The 18,743-nt window shown below is 39.5% G+C and overlaps 2 protein-coding genes across 2 annotated transcripts in view; one reads left to right on the forward strand and one right to left on the reverse strand.

Moving 5' to 3' along the window:
- Positions 1 to 10,158, forward strand: part of ppa2 (inorganic pyrophosphatase 2) — a 22,179-nt gene extending 12,021 nt beyond the window's left edge. Inside the window, exons 6-12 of the mRNA XM_056280084.1 lie at positions 964 to 1,050; positions 1,159 to 1,285; positions 7,081 to 7,208; positions 8,991 to 9,076; positions 9,246 to 9,315; positions 9,470 to 9,509; positions 9,624 to 10,158. Of these exons, the coding sequence (XP_056136059.1) occupies positions 964 to 1,050; positions 1,159 to 1,285; positions 7,081 to 7,208; positions 8,991 to 9,076; positions 9,246 to 9,315; positions 9,470 to 9,509; positions 9,624 to 9,646 (561 nt within the window). The 3' untranslated portion in view covers positions 9,647 to 10,158. The remainder of the gene's footprint in view (positions 1 to 963; positions 1,051 to 1,158; positions 1,286 to 7,080; positions 7,209 to 8,990; positions 9,077 to 9,245; positions 9,316 to 9,469; positions 9,510 to 9,623) is intronic.
- A 116-nt stretch (positions 10,159 to 10,274) lies between these two features.
- The window catches only part of tet2 (tet methylcytosine dioxygenase 2), a 35,967-nt gene continuing 27,498 nt past the window's right edge, over positions 10,275 to 18,743 (reverse strand). Inside the window, exons 3-10 of the mRNA XM_056280400.1 lie at positions 18,634 to 18,724; positions 18,429 to 18,522; positions 18,129 to 18,337; positions 16,181 to 16,331; positions 15,973 to 16,062; positions 15,396 to 15,533; positions 14,860 to 15,214; positions 10,275 to 14,661 (exon numbers count right to left, since the gene is read on the reverse strand). Coding sequence (XP_056136375.1) covers positions 13,286 to 14,661; positions 14,860 to 15,214; positions 15,396 to 15,533; positions 15,973 to 16,062; positions 16,181 to 16,331; positions 18,129 to 18,337; positions 18,429 to 18,522; positions 18,634 to 18,724 — 2,504 coding nt within the window. The 3' untranslated portion in view covers positions 10,275 to 13,285. The remainder of the gene's footprint in view (positions 14,662 to 14,859; positions 15,215 to 15,395; positions 15,534 to 15,972; positions 16,063 to 16,180; positions 16,332 to 18,128; positions 18,338 to 18,428; positions 18,523 to 18,633; positions 18,725 to 18,743) is intronic.

An 18,743-nucleotide genomic window follows, 5' to 3' on the forward strand; every position in this document is an offset into this window, starting at 1 on the left:
TATGAAATTGGTCGTTGGTTACGGTCATTATGCAACTGTATTGTTTATAAGAGGTGGGGATACCTGCAGTCAGTTTAGACTGAAGCAGACACTTAGTTCAGTGATGAAACATATCTGCCAGTAAATGTTGTATCCAGATGAACTGATTCAACCTTCTTTGATTATTGTTTATAGCGAGATAAAAGGAAGAATCTGAAAAAATTACACTTGCAAAGAGAAAACACACACACAACCTACAAGCATTTACTAATAATTGCTCCATTTTTTCTCATTTATTCATATATTTTCTCCAGTATGGAAAGCCTGTTTCCTTTTGGTTGGGGCCATGTGAATTGCACATATTTGAGAGACTGCAGGTCCTGATGTCAAGGACAGTTCAGAAATCACCAGGATGATATCAGTTTTATTGTGGAGTGTGTAATGTGTCAGAAACCAGCGGGATAGTATCAGTCATGTTGTGAAGTGTGTCATGTCAGGAATCAGCAGGATAATATCAGTTATCTTGTTAAGTCTGTGATATGTCAGAAACCAGCAGGTTAATGCCAGTTATGTTGTGAAGTGTGTGACATGTCAGGACTCAGCAGGATAATATCAGTTATCTTGTTAAGTGTGTGACGGATTTCTTTGCCCGCTTGTCCTTTGTGAATGCATTTACAGTTAAATCAAAATGAGAGACTCAATACAAAGAAATGAGGATGAAATGCAATTCATTATTACGAGAGTGTTGCTTTGCAGCTTCAAAATCGGTTAGGATATTAAAAAAAATTGTAATGTGCACCCGGCTGGAAGACACAATTAGCAATTGTCTGTGCAGGATGTACATTTTTTTTCCTGATGGTAGGTCAACAATCACAGCGCTTAGCTGAATGGGTTTCTGGTCATTTATTTATATATTTATTGCAATGGAAAGAGTATTGATTGGAAAGAAGATCTTGTGTGTTTTAAAACAATTTCCTGTAAAAGACATGGGAGGACCCAAACCACACGGACAAAGACACAAACTGCTGCGGTGATAATGATCCTGTAGATGTGTGTGACATTGGTACCCAGGTAAGACTGCTAAGCCTTCAGGTGTATTATTACTTCAAATAATGTCACACCGATATTGTAGACAACCTTGCTGTTTGGAATAACTTTATATTTTCCTCTATTTTAAAGGTATGCTTGCCTGGTCAGGTGATCCAGGTGAAAGTGCTGGGCATTTTGGCTATGATTGATGAGGGAGAAACAGACTGGAAGGTCATTGCCATCAATATTGAAGACCCAGATGCCCACAGGATAAATAGTGAGTCTTTTTCACCTGACCACTTCAGGAATAACTCAAATTTCTGCTCTGAAATAGATTGTTTAGCTTATCTGGCAAGAGCTAAAACTAAGAAAACCCAGGTCCAAGTGCACCCAGGCAATACCATCCACTTGAGATGGCAGTGTGTGTACTTCAGAGGAATTGAAGATCAGTCACTTAACAACTTTGAGACGTGGGCAGAGTTGATTTCATTCTTATAAACAACAAACATTTAAAACAATTGTATCACCAATCCACATAGATCTGAATAAATGAAAATTAACATTCAATTGCAAAAAGAAAGAAGCATCTAGGCAGCCAGGCAGTACAGAAAATCCGCATCTGGTAGCATCAGGGCCGTCAAAACAAGCAGTTGATTTGGCTGCCAGTTTCCCAAGCAGAGTGATGGGAGATGGGCAGGTCAGCAGACGCACGCAGAGGCAGAACCTGGGCCTAACAGAAGGCAACCAAGATCCTAAAACAAGACATTTTGGTTTTTAAGAGGTAATAAAAGTGACGTAGTGCAGTGTTTCCCACAGACTTGGACCCTCACTGTTTTACAAAACCAAAATTTGAAGTTTTAAATGACAGTTGGCAAACCAACTTAAGGCAATGTCAGCTGTTTCCAATTGCTGATGGCCTTTGGTGCTTTGAAAATAATATACTTGCCCTTGTATCTGTAGTGTGTGCTGGGGGAGGTGCTTGGGCTGATTGTTACAAACAAGTTGTCTAATGCATTCATTATTAACAAATGTATTCCATGAAAGGTTACATCTGCTTTGAAAATAAGAGACTTCAAGTGCGTTATATATGGTGGCAGCTCATATTTTACCTTAAAAATAAACATGACTTTCATAAAATGTCATGAAAAGGTTTTATGCCTTCTTAGATGGCAGTCCTGATGTGATATCAATCAATCAATCAATTTTATTTGTGTAGCCCAATATCACAAATTACAAATTTGCCTCAATGGGCTTAGCAGCAACACAACGTCCTGTCCTTAGACCCTCTCATCAGATAAGGAACAACTCCCTAAAAAAAAAAATTAACAGGGAGAAAAAATAGGAAGAAACCTCAGGGAGAGCAACAGAGAAGGGTTCTCTCTCCCAAGACGGACAGCGTGCAATAGATGTTGTGTTTACGCAATTTACACCAAACAACATTGAAAGAGGATAACAGAATTATGATGGACTTATAAAATTTATGAAGAATATGATGCGCAGGATGCCAAGCAGTGTCCAGACGCCATTGGAACAGTCCAGGACCCAAGCCACGCAACCAGCATCACCATGTAAAAAAAAAAGTTTAAATATATATATATATATATATATATATATATGTGATTTATAAAAATAAAATGTGATGAGGGGAATGGCAGGCAGCGTCCAAGTGGCGACCACCATCACCATGGAGACCTGGAAGGAGAACCGACTGTATGTGCACACAAGGGAGACTCACATGACACCATCCACACACAGAAAAAGAGAAAGGAGAGACATCATTCAGAGAGAGAGAAAAGACATGTGAGAGAAGAGAACAGTTTGCAGTAGTCGATTAGTCATAATCAATTAAGTCATCAACTAGTCATAATCTATAATCTCGTCGGCAGAACAGTGGTCATTGAGACAGAAAACCAACCCACCATGCAGTGTGTGTGTGTGTGTGTGTGTGTGTGTATATATATATATATATATATATATACAGTGCATCCAGAAAGTATTCACACCCCTTCACTTTCCCCACGTTTTGTTATGTTACAGCCTTATTCCAAAATTGATTAAATTCCTTTTTTTTCTCATCAATCTACATACAATACCCCATAATGACAAAGCGAAAAAGGTTTTGTAGAAATTTTTGCAAATTTATTAAAAATGAAAAACTGAAATATTGCATGTACATAAGTATTCACACCCTTTACTCAGTACTTGGTTGAGGCACCCTTGGCAGCGATTACAGCCTCAAGTCTTCTTGGGTATGAAGCTACAAGGTTGGCACACCTTTATTTGGGGTATTTCTCCCATTCTTCTCTGCAGATCCTCTCGAGCTCTGTAAGGTTAGATGGGGAGCGTCACTGCACAGCTATTTTCTGGTCTTTCCAGAGATGTTCAATAGGGTTCAAGTCTGGGCTCTGGCTGGGCCACTCAAGGACATTCACAGACTTGACCCGAAGCCACTCCTTCGTTGTCTTGGCTGTGTGCTTAGGGTCGTTGTCGTGTTGAAAGGTAAACCTTAGCCCCAGTCTGAGGTCCTGAGTGCTCTGGAGCAGGTTTTCATCAAGGATCTCTCTGTACTTTGCTCCGTTCATCTTTCCCTCGATCCTGGCTCGTCTCCCAGTTCCTGCTGCTGAAAAACGTCCCGACAGCATGATGCTGCCACCACCATGCCTCACTGTAGGGATGGTATTAGCGAGGTGATGAGAGGTGCCTGGTTTCCTCCAGACGTGACGTTTGGCATTCAGGCCAAAGAGTTCAATCTTGGTTTCATCAGACCAGAGAATCTTGTTTCTCATGGTTTTGAGAGTCCTTTAGGTGCTTTCTGGCAAACTCCAAGCGGGCTGTCATGTGCCTTTTACTGAGCAGAGGCTTCCGTCTGGCCACTCTACCATAAAGGCCGGATTGGTGGAGTGCTGCAGAGATGGTTGTCCTTCTGGAAGGTTCTCCCATCTCCACAGAGGAACGCTGGAGCTCTGTCAGAGTGACCATCGGGTTCTTGGTCACCTCCCTGACCAAGGTCCTTCTCCCCCGATTGCTCAGTTTGGCTGGGGGGCCAGCTCTAGGATGAGTCCTGGTGGATCCAAACTTCTTCCATTTAGGAATGATGGAGACAACTGTGCTCTTCGGGACCTTCAAAGCTGTAGACATTTTTTTGTACCCTTCCCCAGATCTGTGCCTCGATACAGTTCTGTCTCGGAGGTCCACAGACAATTCCTTTGACTTCATGGCTTGGTTTCTGCTCTGACATGCACTGTCAACAGTGGGACCTTATATAGACAGGTGTGTGCCTTTCCAAATCATGTCCAGTCGATTGAATTTACTACAGGTGGACTCCAATCAAGATGTAGAAACATCTCAAGGATGATCAGTGGAAACAGGATGAACCTGAGCTCAATTTTGAGTGTCATAGCAAAGGGTGTGAATACTTATGTACATGCAATATTTCAGTTTTTATTTTTAATAAATTTGCAAAAATTTCTACAAAACCTTTTTCGCTTTGTCATTATGGATTATTGTATGTAGATTGATGAGAAAAAAAGGAATTTAAATCCATTTTGGAATAAGGCTGTAACATAACAAAATGTGGGGAAAGTGAAGGGGTGTGAATACTTTCCGGATGCACTGTATATATACACACGTATATACTGCATGACAATACGAGTATATGACAATACAATGAGTGATAACAAATACACTCTTAATGTATATGTTTACATTTAAGTGATAGTCAAGTATTCTGTTTTACCCTAGAAAACTAAACAAATCCTCAACATCAAAGTTCCTAACTTCAAGAGTGCACTCAGTAGAGTGCAGCTCTCCGCCATGCACCAGGCTGCCCTTCTCTGGTGCTTGGACTTAGGTGAAAAACCAGCTAAGGAGTTAGCACTCAATTGCGGTATAAAACAGTTTTTTCAAAGGTTTTGAATCACCGCAACCACGAGAGGTCCTTGATCATACCGTCATAACTGTTCACAATAAATATCAGGCTGACAGGACCAGTAGTATATGAGATTTGCAGCGGACAGATACACACACACACAGAAAAAAACAGTTTTTCCTGCCATTATAAGACCTATGTGCAGTGCTCAAGTCGATTGAATGGGAAATACAGAAGACATTTTTTTTTTAATATGCACCGCTCAAGCTAAAAAAATCTACTTAATAAAAACATTTTGCCTGTCAAGGCTTGGTGCAAGGCCCTGTGCGAACTTGATGTGTGAGGCCCTTCTCATTGACATGCACGCGCATGAATCACGGTGACGGTCATAGCTAATCTAGTTCTACTGCATGCAGCTATTCTAGTTCTACTGCACACGTAATCTCGGTGCAATATATTTTTAACAAGTAGAATAACACAGCATCATCATGCACATAGTCTCAGCTATGAATTTTTGCTATTATAGTCTTTCAAAGAAAAAAAATAAACTATTGGCTTGACATCATCAAGTCAGTTAGGCTGACAGCCTAGCTTTTGCAGTCAGACCAACATAAACTGCAATGTTACAATTAAATATTTCAGGTCAATAGCATCCGTTTCATTCAGATTTTAGATAATGTTTTAGACTGGTCATTACACGCAGCCTATGTTCACAGTCACATGCAGCTTTGGACATCTCTGGAAGTGTTGACAAATTTATCCAGCGATCCTCACAGTGATTTATAAAATTCTTCCTTTGTTTTCATTTTTCATTTTCTCAGCACCCAACTCGTGTTTACGAAATCGGTCGCACTCTCGTGCAGCTGATGTTGTTTCCCCTTTTACTTCTTCCTCGCAGTGAGCAGTGAGATAAAACACGCACTACGTAACGACACAATATCAAAAATGAAAAAACCTGAATAACTTGTTAGATTTTTTTTTATGTGACCTTGGCTATGCATAATAGAATTGGCACACAGGAATTTCATTTTAGAAGCATGTTGGGTCAAGAATAGTCATAAAACAATTATATATAAAAAAAAACAAAAAAACAAAAACTGCAGGATTGCAGGGCAGATGTGAGGCTGTAGAGGCGCAAGGCCCTGTGCGGTCGCGCACGTCACACAACCCATGCGACGGTTCTGCCTGTCAGTCTGTGGATGTGTAGCCTCCAAAGCAGACCCTTGCATGATTGCGACCATGGCTAATATGAAATTGCGCTTAAGTGGGGCGTCTGGGTAGTGTAGTGGTCTATTCTGTTGCCTACCAACACAGGGATCGCTGGTTCGAATCCCCGTGTTGCCTCTGGCTTGGTCGGGTGTCCCTACAGACACAATTAGCCGTGTCTGTCGGTGGGTAGCTGGATGTGGGCATGTGTCCTGGTTGCAGCACTAGCGCCTCCTCTGGTCAGTCGAGACGCCTGCTCAGGGGGGAGGGTGAACTGGGGGGAATAGAGTGATCATCCCACGTGCTACGTCCCCCTGGTCAAACTCCTCACTGTCAGGTGAAAAGAAGCGGCTGGCAACTCCACATGTATCGGAGGAGGCATGTGGTGGTCTGCAGCCTTCCTCGGATCGGCAGAGGAGGTGGAGCAGCAACCGGGATGGCTTGGAAGAGTGGCGTAATTGGCCAGGTACAGTGGCCGAGAGCAGCGTTGTTTGAGCGAGCTAGAGAGTGAATGAAGAGAGGCAGTGGCGATAGCGAGAGCAAACGTTTTCAAATGTTTTGAATCACAGCAACCACAAGAGGTTCTTGATCACACGGTCATAACTGTGCACAAAAAAAAATTAGGCTGATAGGTCCAGTAATATGCGAGATTAGCAGTGGACACAAACACACACACACACACGATCAAACGCACAGTCCCCTCCAGGCTATCCACCCGGTGGGGATAATAAATTGACAAAACCTATATATTTTTGTCAGAATGTATGAACAGACATTAAGTATGGAGTAATAACATGTCCTTTTGAGAACTGGACCCCAGATCCATCTTTGGCTAGCTTTCTAGGAGCTGGTGGAAAACATTAGTAAATAAAGATTCTTAATACAATATGAAAAATGCAGATAACTGAATTTAGGATTAGACAAATATATTCATGTAAGGTATGATGTTTTTATTTCTTCTTTTTTTTTCTATGCAAATGTGTTTGTGGTTTCTTTAGGCTTAGAGGATGTCCGCAATATAAGGCCTGGTCACCTGGAAGCGACAGTTGAGTGGTTTAGGAAATATAAAATGCCAGATGGGAAACCTGAGATTCAATTTGCCTTCAATGGACAGTTCAAAGACAAGGTACATAATCTTTTTAATATTACATACTATATACATGATCATGTGCTGCGTTATAAATTATGTACAAACACGTTGTAATATCATACAATTTTCTTGTTTAGGTTACCATCCAGTGCAGTTTTAGTGACTATACTGCCCTTGCACCGTGCTACTAAGAGTAGCTAGAAAAGTGGCTTACAATATGGCTTTATTCAGTGAGCAAACAACAAGGTGTGACTTCTCTTGAACTGCTTTACTGAAAATAGTTAAGTGTGGGTATGAATGATAGAAAATGTTTAAATTCAATAAATAAGTACCAGTAAGTATACTTATTGAGAATCGCCCTTGGTCTCTTAAATTATAATTGACCATTAGTAAAATTTTATCAATTTCCACCTCCCTTAGTTGAATGAGCTCTGTTATTGTTGCAGATTAATTTAAAGGTAGAATGAGTAGGATTTCCTAAAAAAAAATCAACGTATAGACTCATACAAAAATAGTCCCTCTCAATCATCACTTGTGACCCGCTAGATGTGTGTGGTGTTGTCTGTATCTGCAGAGACCCTGTCCTCTACCTGTATTTTCTTATTTTTCTCATGAGACGTTTCTGGGCATTAACCTTTGGGCAGTGGGACTCTATAAAAACGTAGCGACCAGGTGCCAGATCAAGATCGTAAGCATGCATCCAAGAGGAAGCTATGACAATGGCAGACACAGCGCCGAAAAGACGCAAATATAGCGAGGCGAAACGCCAAGCGGACAAAGCTCGTTCCAAAACAAGAGTGAATCTGGGGTTGCCTTTCACCCGCTGGTGAGCGCTGAAGGAGAGGATGGGGATGAAGAGTGACACAAAGTTGGCCTGTACACTGGGATGTGTTCTGCTTACTGGTGATGTTGAGCTGGGGGGGGGGGCTTTGAATGCTGTGTTTATGAACCGCAACCCACAAATCCTACTTGTTCTGCCTTTAAACCTCGATGCTAAAATAACACGGTAACTTGATTAAACTAACTTTAACTTACTTACCTATGAGCAGATGCAAGTGTGTCTGTTGATGGTTTCTTTAATGACTTGATAGTGTGGTCTCCCACAAAGTTTAATCCATAGAAGGAACTTCTTAATGTGGAATTTGGATTTGGGCAAAGGAGAAAAAGAACAAAACTCACTGGCCTCCAGTTACTTGTGATAACATGACTGTTTTGCATTTTACACAACTTTTATCCGTTTGCATTTCCTGTAGTTCATTTTCATTGTTTTAATTAATCTGGCATCATCTTTAGTCCGTTGCATCAAGTTGCCATCTACTGCATATAGCTGTATATGTGAGCAATGTTGAATGTCAGAGGAAGTAGAGACGATTGCTAAGCTCTGATTGGTGGATCAGTTTCAGTCATTTGATGCTGAAGTTTATTATAAAAATGGTAAGTTCCTCATCAAATAGAAACAAGAAAAAAATGTCTAGCAATAGTAAGTCAACTTAATCAAGAACTAACCTTTCTGTAAAAAGTGTATTGCAGCACAATACTCAGTCGATGTGTATATTTACATGTTTTCTTTCCATATGATATTTCTTGGCTAAAATTTGACTCCCCCAGTCCAAACAGTGCCAGTGTTTTTCCATATGAACATTTTAGGAAACTGCAGAACTCACTCTTCCACGACAGTGCATGGAAATGTATTCCTTAAGGAAGAAAGCAAAGTAGTGTCTCGAAGTATTTGGATTGGATGGGCTGAAATAGTCTGTTCCCTCATCACGCTGATTGACGGAATTGTCCTCTGTCGCCATTCATACATGTTTTATGTAGGAGTTTGCAGTTGAGATCGTCAAGTCCACTCATGAGCACTGGAGGGCGCTAGTGCAGAAGAACAGTAATACTGGAGAGATTGAATGGTGAGTGTATGTGTGTATGTGTTTGTGTGTGATTTTGTATTTTTGTATTGGCTTTTTATATGCAACTCTTGTTGAGTAGATGACCCTTTTAACCTTTACTATATGAACAGAATGTATCGTTAGAATTACATAAATATACGTTTTCTTAAGGCTTCTTTTTTGTTAACAGTAAGAATATCTCTGTCTGTGAGAGCCCTTTTAAGTGCACTGCAGATGAGGCTAGAAATGTGGTCCAATTGGTGAGTACTTGACATTAATTGCTAATGTGATGTTATCTCTTAGTACTGGCGGCAAACTCAACAATGAGGTGACGACCTTTTTTTAACTGAGCTGCAGTGGTAAAAGAGTTGAGTGAGTCTTAAGTATATGCAATGTGTATTTCTGTCTCCTTAGACCCCTGCATTTGGTAACGCACTCCCCGTATCTCCAGAAGGTAGGTTTCAGATAACTTACTAATTAAGGTATATTAATTTAGCTATTTTAATTGATTTGTCCCTACCTTTTTGCTTTACTTGATGATTTTGTATCAATATATTCCCTCATACAGTTGACAAGTGGCATTTTCTCTGAAAATGATTCTCAAGTCTTCGCAAGATGTCTTACAAGGGATTACCAGTGTTGCGTCTCGTTTTATATGTAATTCAAATTTTGAAATGATCTACTGTTAAACGCTCCACCATTTGAATTAAGTGACTGCTACACTGTAAAGATCGGAGGGAACAAAACAAAATGGCAATGTTTATTGAGGACAAAAAATTAATTCTTTGTGTTGATCTTGAGTAACAAATCACAATGAAACACATTTTTTAAGTTGTTAACATACTGGAAGCAATAGTCTTTATTGTTTTGTCCAAAAAATGTTTAGAAATGGACAACTCATAAGTTGACTTTTATTATATTGTCCCAACTTTCCTCCTGGCTGTACAGTATTTAATAGTACTTAATAGTACCGCATAGCCAGGAAGTTGCACTAATGGGCCACAATGGCTTATGAACTGATCTCAGTTTGTGTTTTCTACGTTAAAGGTCATATTTTTCAATGTAACCCGTAATGTTTTTTTTTTTGAATAAATTTTTTTGTAATTGTGAACATGACTAATTTATTTCCATTTCTAACAATAATCATACTGTTTTAAGTATTATATCAATGATATCTCAAACAGGATTTAAATATTAACTCAGAGTAACATCAAATTGCTTTAAATAAATATAAATTTTATTAAAAACACCCACATCTCAGCAATATCAGGAATGATATAATAAACAGCTTTCAAATAAACTGCATTCAGTACAATACAATACTTACAGTATTTATATCGATCCTTAATTTCTTTTTTTTTCTTTTTTGTTTGTTTCGTTTGTTTTTTGTTTTTTTTGTAGCATACCAAACTTCAGAAGAACTAGGGAAGCCTTACAAATAAAAGGACAGGCATAAAGTTGCACATTTTTATACCTTTAGTGTCTGACTGCAAATGTGTATATCAACCGCTAGCTTAACATTAGAACTGAGCACCTTTGTGCATTAGTTAAGCTCAGAAAGTCATTCAAGTAATGTTGACTCACTCAGAAACACTCTGAAGCATCTTCAAGTATGGCTATGCTTTCAACCCGCTATATTTTAGACACCTCGCCTTTCTCAACAACAACCTGCTACTGGAGCTGGGTCCTGTACAATGAAATTCAACAATTAATTTCTATATTTTCTTTACAAAACTGGAATAGTTTACAAAAACTATAACTTCTAATCTTTTCTAACAGGATCCTAGAACTGTAAACATTGTTGTGTTTGACAGTGAGTGTAGTATTTACAAAGACTTCCTGGGTTATCTAATCGTGAGCATTTTGTTAACCTGAAAAAAAAAAGAAGAAAAAAAAAGGAAAAACAAAAGTAAATTTTAAGATAGGATTGCTGATCGATGGGCCGTGGGTATATTTTGACAGAACTACAAGAAACTACATTAACAACAAAGAGTGTGTTGTATTCCTGCAATACAAATGCAAGGTATGTACAATGTGGCATAATTTATTTTTAACACATTTACAATCTACTTTTATCAATTTACGTTTAAATAAAATGTTTTGTCTTTCTTTATTACATTTTTTTCTGAAAAAGAAATGAAGTGCTTTCAGAAAATGATAGAATATATTTTAAAAGATGGGGTGAATTATCACTCAAACGTAAGTGTCATTCCATTATATATCACACTAATTAAATCAAATAGATGGGGAGCAAGATTGTTATACAATTGCTTAGTGGTTATAAATAAATTTAACTATACACAGGCACAAAATTGTGCAACTAACTTAACTGCCCTGGTCTTGCCTCATAGCAAAAGCAAACACATTGCTCCTTGCCTAGTCAATGTCATAATTTCCCTTTAGTCAACTCAGTGCATATATGTTCAAATTACTTATAGATTAAACTAAAAGATTTCCACCAATCTACTAGCTAAGACACAAGTACAAAAAGTACAGGGAATTTTCATTGTTTTTCTTACAAAGTTAGTTATGAAGTACAGTATACAAGAATTTAATGAGATTGCGATGCAAAGGCAATGCAAAATCCAATACCTGAATAAGAAAAAAAAAAAAAAACAAGATGAATACAGGCGATGAGGATGTACACAAAATTTGTCTTAAATGTCCCTGATTTTGCAGTAACATCAGAGCTTCAAGTTCAACCAATACTTGCCAACAGATTGATAATAACGATGGTGAGCAATCAACTTTTCTGCCTTTTTGAGGCTTCAAGGGTTGTATATTATCATTTTGAAAGCAATGAAGAAAACAAAGAAGGGGAGAAAGACTTTGTTTGTAATTCTATTGCCAAACTAGTTCTGAGGTATACAATTGGTAGGTACTGTACATCATTCATTGGCCTTCTCACTGCCCAAAAAGTCTCACATTATTTTTCTAGCAGGTCGATTAGCACCATATGAAACAAAATCACTTTAAACCCAAAGAAATAAAATGGAAAAGGCTGTTACTGTTCTGAACAACACTAAAATCTAGAGCAACAATTCCAGGAAAAAAAAATTAATTTACTGTACAAACTCACCTGTTTACGTATCTTACAATTAGATTACAGTTATTAAAGACCCCCACAGCAAGCCAGCTGCCTTCTGAAACCATAATAGCGACACTGAGATAACCCTGTTTTATGTTTCTCAGTGTATGAAAACATGTTTCGTAACACCACAGTCACAAGACTACATGTAATATTCACAATCCAGATTTGCTCAGTGAACCTGTGGACAGGAACTTTGAAACAGTCGCTGACAGCAAAATAACCCTTAAAAGAGTAACAAGACAAACGTGCTGCACAATGATTTTTTTTCTCTTTAAAACATTAAAAATGCACCATTAGAATGGCTCAATATACAGTATAAAGGATATAAGGAAGTAAAGCACCAAAAAATGCTAGTGTAGAAAGATCAGTTTGCATGATATTTTCAACAGTTTTCCGGATCAATTTTCTTTTGAATTTTCTGGTAATTTCATCTTAAGGATGATTGAAAAATAAATTCTGTCTTACAGCAATGGATTTTAAGCATTTTTCTTATGAATTGGAGGTATTAACAAAACATTTAGCTCACTTTTAAAAGTGCTTTAAGAAACACTGATATTCTAAATAAAACATTATGTTGCTGATAATTTGACCGATACAACGTTTTCAGTGTCATTCTGTTCACATAATTCATAAAGAAAATATTTGTCGCTCATAGAAAGTGATGTGGTTAAAGTGTGGAGGCATTTGAATAAAAAAGATTGTTAATAAGCGCACACTTCAGCACCAAGAATGTTGTCATTCAGAGTCAGTGTTTTATGCCAAGATTATATCTCCAAGTGAAAAAAAATTTACCAAAAATAAAGCCACTGAAAAAGAAACTTAGTTTCCAGTAAAAACAAGTCCTGCTGTATCAGACTAAAAGCACCAACAATTCTGACAGTGCACGTCTTGTTAAAATAATAAATTGAAAATAAATACATCTTTAGTTGGGTCAACCAATAATAAAGCTTGGTTACTGAAGAGGTGAAAGACCTGATGCGGAAGATGTTATTCATCCCAACTGATCTCAAGTTAATGTTTCTGTTGCTAACTCTTTCAGATTGGGAGAGTTGTTCTTAATTAAGCCAGTGGTGCTTGAGGTCTCTGTATGTCATAAATATAGCACCGTCAGTTTTCTGCCTTTTTGTTGTTAGCCTTATCTACACAAATCGACTGTAAGGCCCTGTGACCTTGGTGAAGGCATAGGGAGATGTACTGACGTAGGTGTTGGTTGTGCAGGACAAGGACCCCTCCATGAGTGTCTGGATAAAACGCTTGTAGGGTGGCTCTCCACTTGGTTCTGATGACTCAGGATGCTCACGCTTCACTCCCTTCTTGCTGCTGCTCTTGTTGGGTGTCCCATCACCACCATTCTTTTCTGCATCTTCCTCCTTCTCCCGGGCCTTCTCAGCCATCTTGGCCTCCCACAGTGCCAAACCATGCTTTGCTTCATTCATGTTCTTGTGCTGATAGAAGACCAGGGAGATACGTGTTGGATGGTTTCGGTCTGGGTTTTTGAGTGGAGTTGTTGCGTGGAGCTCCCGTTTTGCACACTCAATGAGGATGGAGCCATGGCTGGGTGCAACTGCCACGCCACCAATCTCTGGGTCCAAAAAGTTGTGCTCGTTGTCTGACCACATTTCAGGCTTCTGGGGTATTGTAGGTGTCGGTGGTGTTTCAGGCTCCTGCTTAATAGTGGAGCCCATGAAGCTCCCATTGGGCAGGGGGAATCCTGACTTTATTCCAGGGGTCAGACCTTCACCGGTTAGTGAAAGAGGAAGTGCCTGTGGACCAGATACACCCATCTCTGTCTTGATTTGCATACTGAAAGGATCATGGCCTGGCGGGAACATTTTAGGGCTCTGAGAGAGGTAGGGATTTGGATATCCACCAAACTGATTGCCTTTGCTTACAGCTGCGTAATCCAGACTTGGGTGGGCTGGTGGTGGTCTTGAGAGTGTGCCCATAAACTGATGGTCTGCTGTGCCATTAGGACCATAAGGGGAATAACGGCCCATAGTATGAACACTAGGCTTCATGCTGCAGGCATTGTAACCATTGACCTGTAAACCTGGCTCCCCATACCTTGGGGAATAGTTGACCTCAATGTGCTGATGCACACGGTACTGCTGCTCAGGGTAAAGCACCGGCCCCTGCTGTGGATACATGTCTGGGTGCTTTGGGTTTGAAGCATAGTAAGGGTGGTAATTATCAAGGGGCATTCCTCCGTTACACTGATAACCTGCATGTGGACGATTTGACCCGTTCATGTAAGAGTTTGCTAAATGGAGTGGAGACGTGTAAGGGCTGGCTGGTGTCGGTGGCTGAGGGGGATACATGCTATCTGGTTTGGAAGTGCTTGGAAAGGGCCCAGAGTGGTTAGGGAACCTAGGATAGCCAGTTGGGTGTGGGGATCCAGCATATGGAGGAAGGAAGTTCGGGTGCTGCTGTTGCTGTAGTTGCTGAGGATGGGTCCCAAGGAGATGTTTTGGCTGCCCTGGCTGTAGGGTCTCTGCCATGGCACCTGACAAGTGTCCTATAGGGAGAGATTCCAACAATGAAATGTTTGAGCCAAACAAAAATAATGTACTCACAAATGAACAAGATGTAAACTTCCAGTCTGTTTTTCAGTGATTAAATGGTATTGTGATACTCAGTCCATGCAGTGTCGACAATAAGTAAAATGACAGCCAAGCTATTAAAACACTAGCTCTGTTATAAAACATCAACCCACCTATCCCAGGAGTGCTATGTCCAATGCTCTCATAAGTGCCAGCTTTTGACTTGGCCTGGAAGGCTTTTTCTGCCTTAACATTAGGGGTGTCTGGAATGGCATTCTTGTTAGCAGCTGCCTTCTTAGCATCTAGTTTCTTCTGTCGGCATGACTTGGCAGGCTCTGGAAGCATGCGCACCTGGCGGCGGAAGGCACTGAGGACTTGGATGGCACCTGACTTTATTTTCTCCTGTTGGCCCTCCTCACTGCCAAATTCATCAGTGCTGGAGGCCTTATAAAGGGGTAGTACATGGAGTTGCTCATCCTCTGGGATTTTACCAATTTCCCGGTTATCCTCCCTGGTTAATGTGCACACCTGGAAAGTGGAGATAGTGTCCTTTTTTAGGTATTAAAGTTAAAAAAAAACATCAGAAATTACTGACTCACAAACACATTTACTCTAAACCCTTCTTTAAGTAATATTGCGTTTCTCCATGTACATGGTTTTCTACATGTTGTACATGTTCAACAAAAGTATGGTTAACAGGACTGCTTACCACAGTGCTTCCTCCCTGCATGTTATGGAGGTCTCTGTGAGCATGGGCACAGAAATCCATACAAGCGGTGACCCCAGAAAAGGGACGACCCTCCTTTAGCCCCAGACGGCAATCTGGTGCTCTGTGTTCATGTTCCACCTTTACAATAAGTAACATCAAGAGTATACTATGTTACACATTAAGGATCTCTGAACAGTGCCAATCAGTCAAGATGAGAAAGTTTGTCCAAGCCACTAGCTTTTACCCAACCAATAAGTGTTCTCACAAAACATTCTTTACAACTTTGTTGTCAATAGAGTGAGCTGCTCCCTGGAGTGTTTTTCGAAATTACATCCATACTGGCCGTATTCAATAATTATTCCCTCTCAACTTCAGTAATCATGTATAAGTAGCATTATTTATATGACAGAGATGTTTACAGTTGTTTGACAGGCAATTCAAATAAGTAGATTTGATTGATATAAATGTTCCATTAAGCAAATGAGGACCGCAATAAAAGGACATGTTCTTATGGCTTGTAACCTATGATAGTCAAAAAACAATGATGTCTTCTTTGATAATGGTCTGTTATTCTCACCTGGTTCCCATAAGCTTCAGGTGCCAAGGTTTTATATGTGGGAGCCATCAAAGTTGCCAGATTCTGAAGGTTCTGCTCCAGTTTCTCCTCCTGATTAGGATTATTTGGCATTGTCTCAAGAGTTGTTTTCATTTAAATATTGCATTTGAACTACTTTTATCTGGTTTTGTTAACTGTGTGCATATATGAAGGCTTTTATCTTGTGTACCTCCTTGGAATCATCCCCGAGTAGCTTAAATTTTCTTGGAATTTTGCTCCTGGCAAACTTGCAGCCATTGTAGTACATGCTCCAGGAGCATCCAAACGAGAAAGAGGCTCCACAAGCATCAGGATCTAACCCCTGGCATGCACATGTTCTCCTGGATAGCAAGCACAAAAAGTTGACAGTATTTGGAGCAGCTGCATTTATAGCATATGCTGAAGGTTAAGTTGCCCCTAGCTAAATTCACAATGTTTTGATTTGAAATTAAGAAAAACACAAGTTTTATACTGATACAAAAACCATGACTTGATTCCAATTGTTTGCCAATGTCCACTAAAAAAGCATTTACAAATTACTTGTTAAAAGTTCATCATGCTTACTAAACCATGCAAGTCAAGTACAAGTGAAATACTATACAAATGTTTACACAAAAGAATAGAATCTTTACTAAACATTAGAATGAACTGTATATCTGTCCTGTTGTGTGTTTGACTCAAAAAGTGTGTCATGTTTAGTATATAGCAGTTCCACTCAAATGAAATGTAGAATGACATTATGCAGACACAAATGGGTATATTTTCATGCATACACACTACTGCATTTATCTTCTTAACAAAATGGCTTCTTGTGATAAGTGGTTTTGTTTGTGAAACTGTTCATTTCTTGCTAATGAGCTAACTTCTCTAAAACATAGAACATTTTGTATTCATTGTCCTGTACTCCAAATAATTAGATAGTGACTTAATTTCTTTGTCATAAACTTTAGTTGTATGTCTAGATATATAGCCTCTCTAGGGACTATAGCCCCTTATGGTATATTGACATGTATTGTTAGTCGCAGTTAGGGCTGCACCGAATACTTCAAAGCTTCATTCATAACATTGACATTAGAATTGTAAATCAACATTCAAATGCTATGCAGCTTTTTTTTTTTGCAGCTTTTTTTTTTTACACCCCTTTCTGAGCCACTGACATGGTGGAAGAAAAACACCAAACGCTACCCAAAACTTGCAGTGACCGATAGATTGCATCCCAGCAACATCAATCCCGCTGAGTGAATTTTTTTCAAGGCAGGATTCATTGTGATCAAAGCTAGAAGCTCATTTCTACTAGACCATGTCAACAAGCTGATTTCTTCTTCTTTTTCTTTCGGTTTGTTCCCCATTTCTCAGGGGTCACCACAGCGGATTTTATAGTTTCCATCGGTACCCTATGAGGGCACAGCACCAATGGCAGCTGTTGTTAACCCAGGCCTCAACTGATCCGCTATGAAGTCTTGACCAATCCGGTATGGTCTTGTCAATCCGCATAATGATTTGCCAAAATTTTACATCGGATGCCCTTCCTGACACAACCACTAATCCTATGGTTAGTGGTTGTGTCAACAAGCTGATATACCTGGCTCAAAACATGAAAAGCACTAGCAAGTGCTAGACCACTGGGACTAATAGTCCCCATCCTTTGCACAACAAGTGTCAGTCACACCAAACTTATAGACACTGGACTGTTTAAGATTTTTAGTAAAAAAAAAACAAAAAAACCCAAACACTTTAATTTGACATGTTCGGATTTCTTTGCCGTTTCTGTCGTAGCATATTAAGGGTGCAATTATTATTTCATCATCATGCCCTTATTGGATTAGCCTACATGTATGTCAACGAAACTGACGAGTTATATTCATTAAAGAAAGTTGCTTTAATAAAAAATAGCACTTAACAATCTGATGAATAACTATTCAAATTGAGGATTTTGTTAGAAGATTTTTTCATTTTTTTAGGGTTTTTGATTATGACGTCATAAAATATAACAGCAGACTTATGAAGCTTCATTTGAAAACCTCAATAGAAGCTTCCTGTGTAAAAAATAATGACATTTGGTACAGCCCTAGTTGCACTCATAATGAATTAATTTGATGGAAATATATTTCATTAGGGCCTTCAGTGCTGTCACTTACTCCTCATTAAGAGCACAGCGTCTCTGAGTCAGGGCTCCGTGCTTCGTTAGTGTGTCACTTAGCTCGAGATACAGGCGGTCAGCAAGGTTTTGGGGGATGCCCTCCCAGACTAGGATTACCACAATGATGCAGGATGTCTCACATGTGTGACCAGCACGCTCTCGCACAAGCACCAGTAACTTCTCCTCTACACTGGAGCGACGGATCACCTGCAAGACATACATGAGCAAATAAAAACACGTGAAGCTCAAATTTTTGTGAACGCTGACAAAGATTGCCATAGAACAGAAAAATACTCACCCATTTAGCTATTGGACAGCCCTGCGTACTTTTTCCCTCCTTGCCTGTATATATTACTTTTTCAATCCTGATAGCACGGCCAGTCAAACCAGAGCTTTGAAGACACAAACATACATGGAGAGCAAGTGAAATAAAAAATACAACTCAAACAGTGCAGTGGTTAATAAAACAAATGTCTGTTTTGAACAAATGTTAAATGGTTTACCGTTTTTCCATGACATCACGTATACTAGCAATGTTTGGCGCTGCTCCCAAGTGAGTGTAGTAAGGGCCCTCATCCTTCTCACTTATTTGTTCTGAACATCACAAAAGAAG

The sequence above is a fragment of the Lampris incognitus genome, chromosome 5 (assembly GCF_029633865.1).
Source record: "Lampris incognitus isolate fLamInc1 chromosome 5, fLamInc1.hap2, whole genome shotgun sequence".
NCBI lineage: Eukaryota > Metazoa > Chordata > Actinopteri > Lampriformes > Lampridae > Lampris > Lampris incognitus.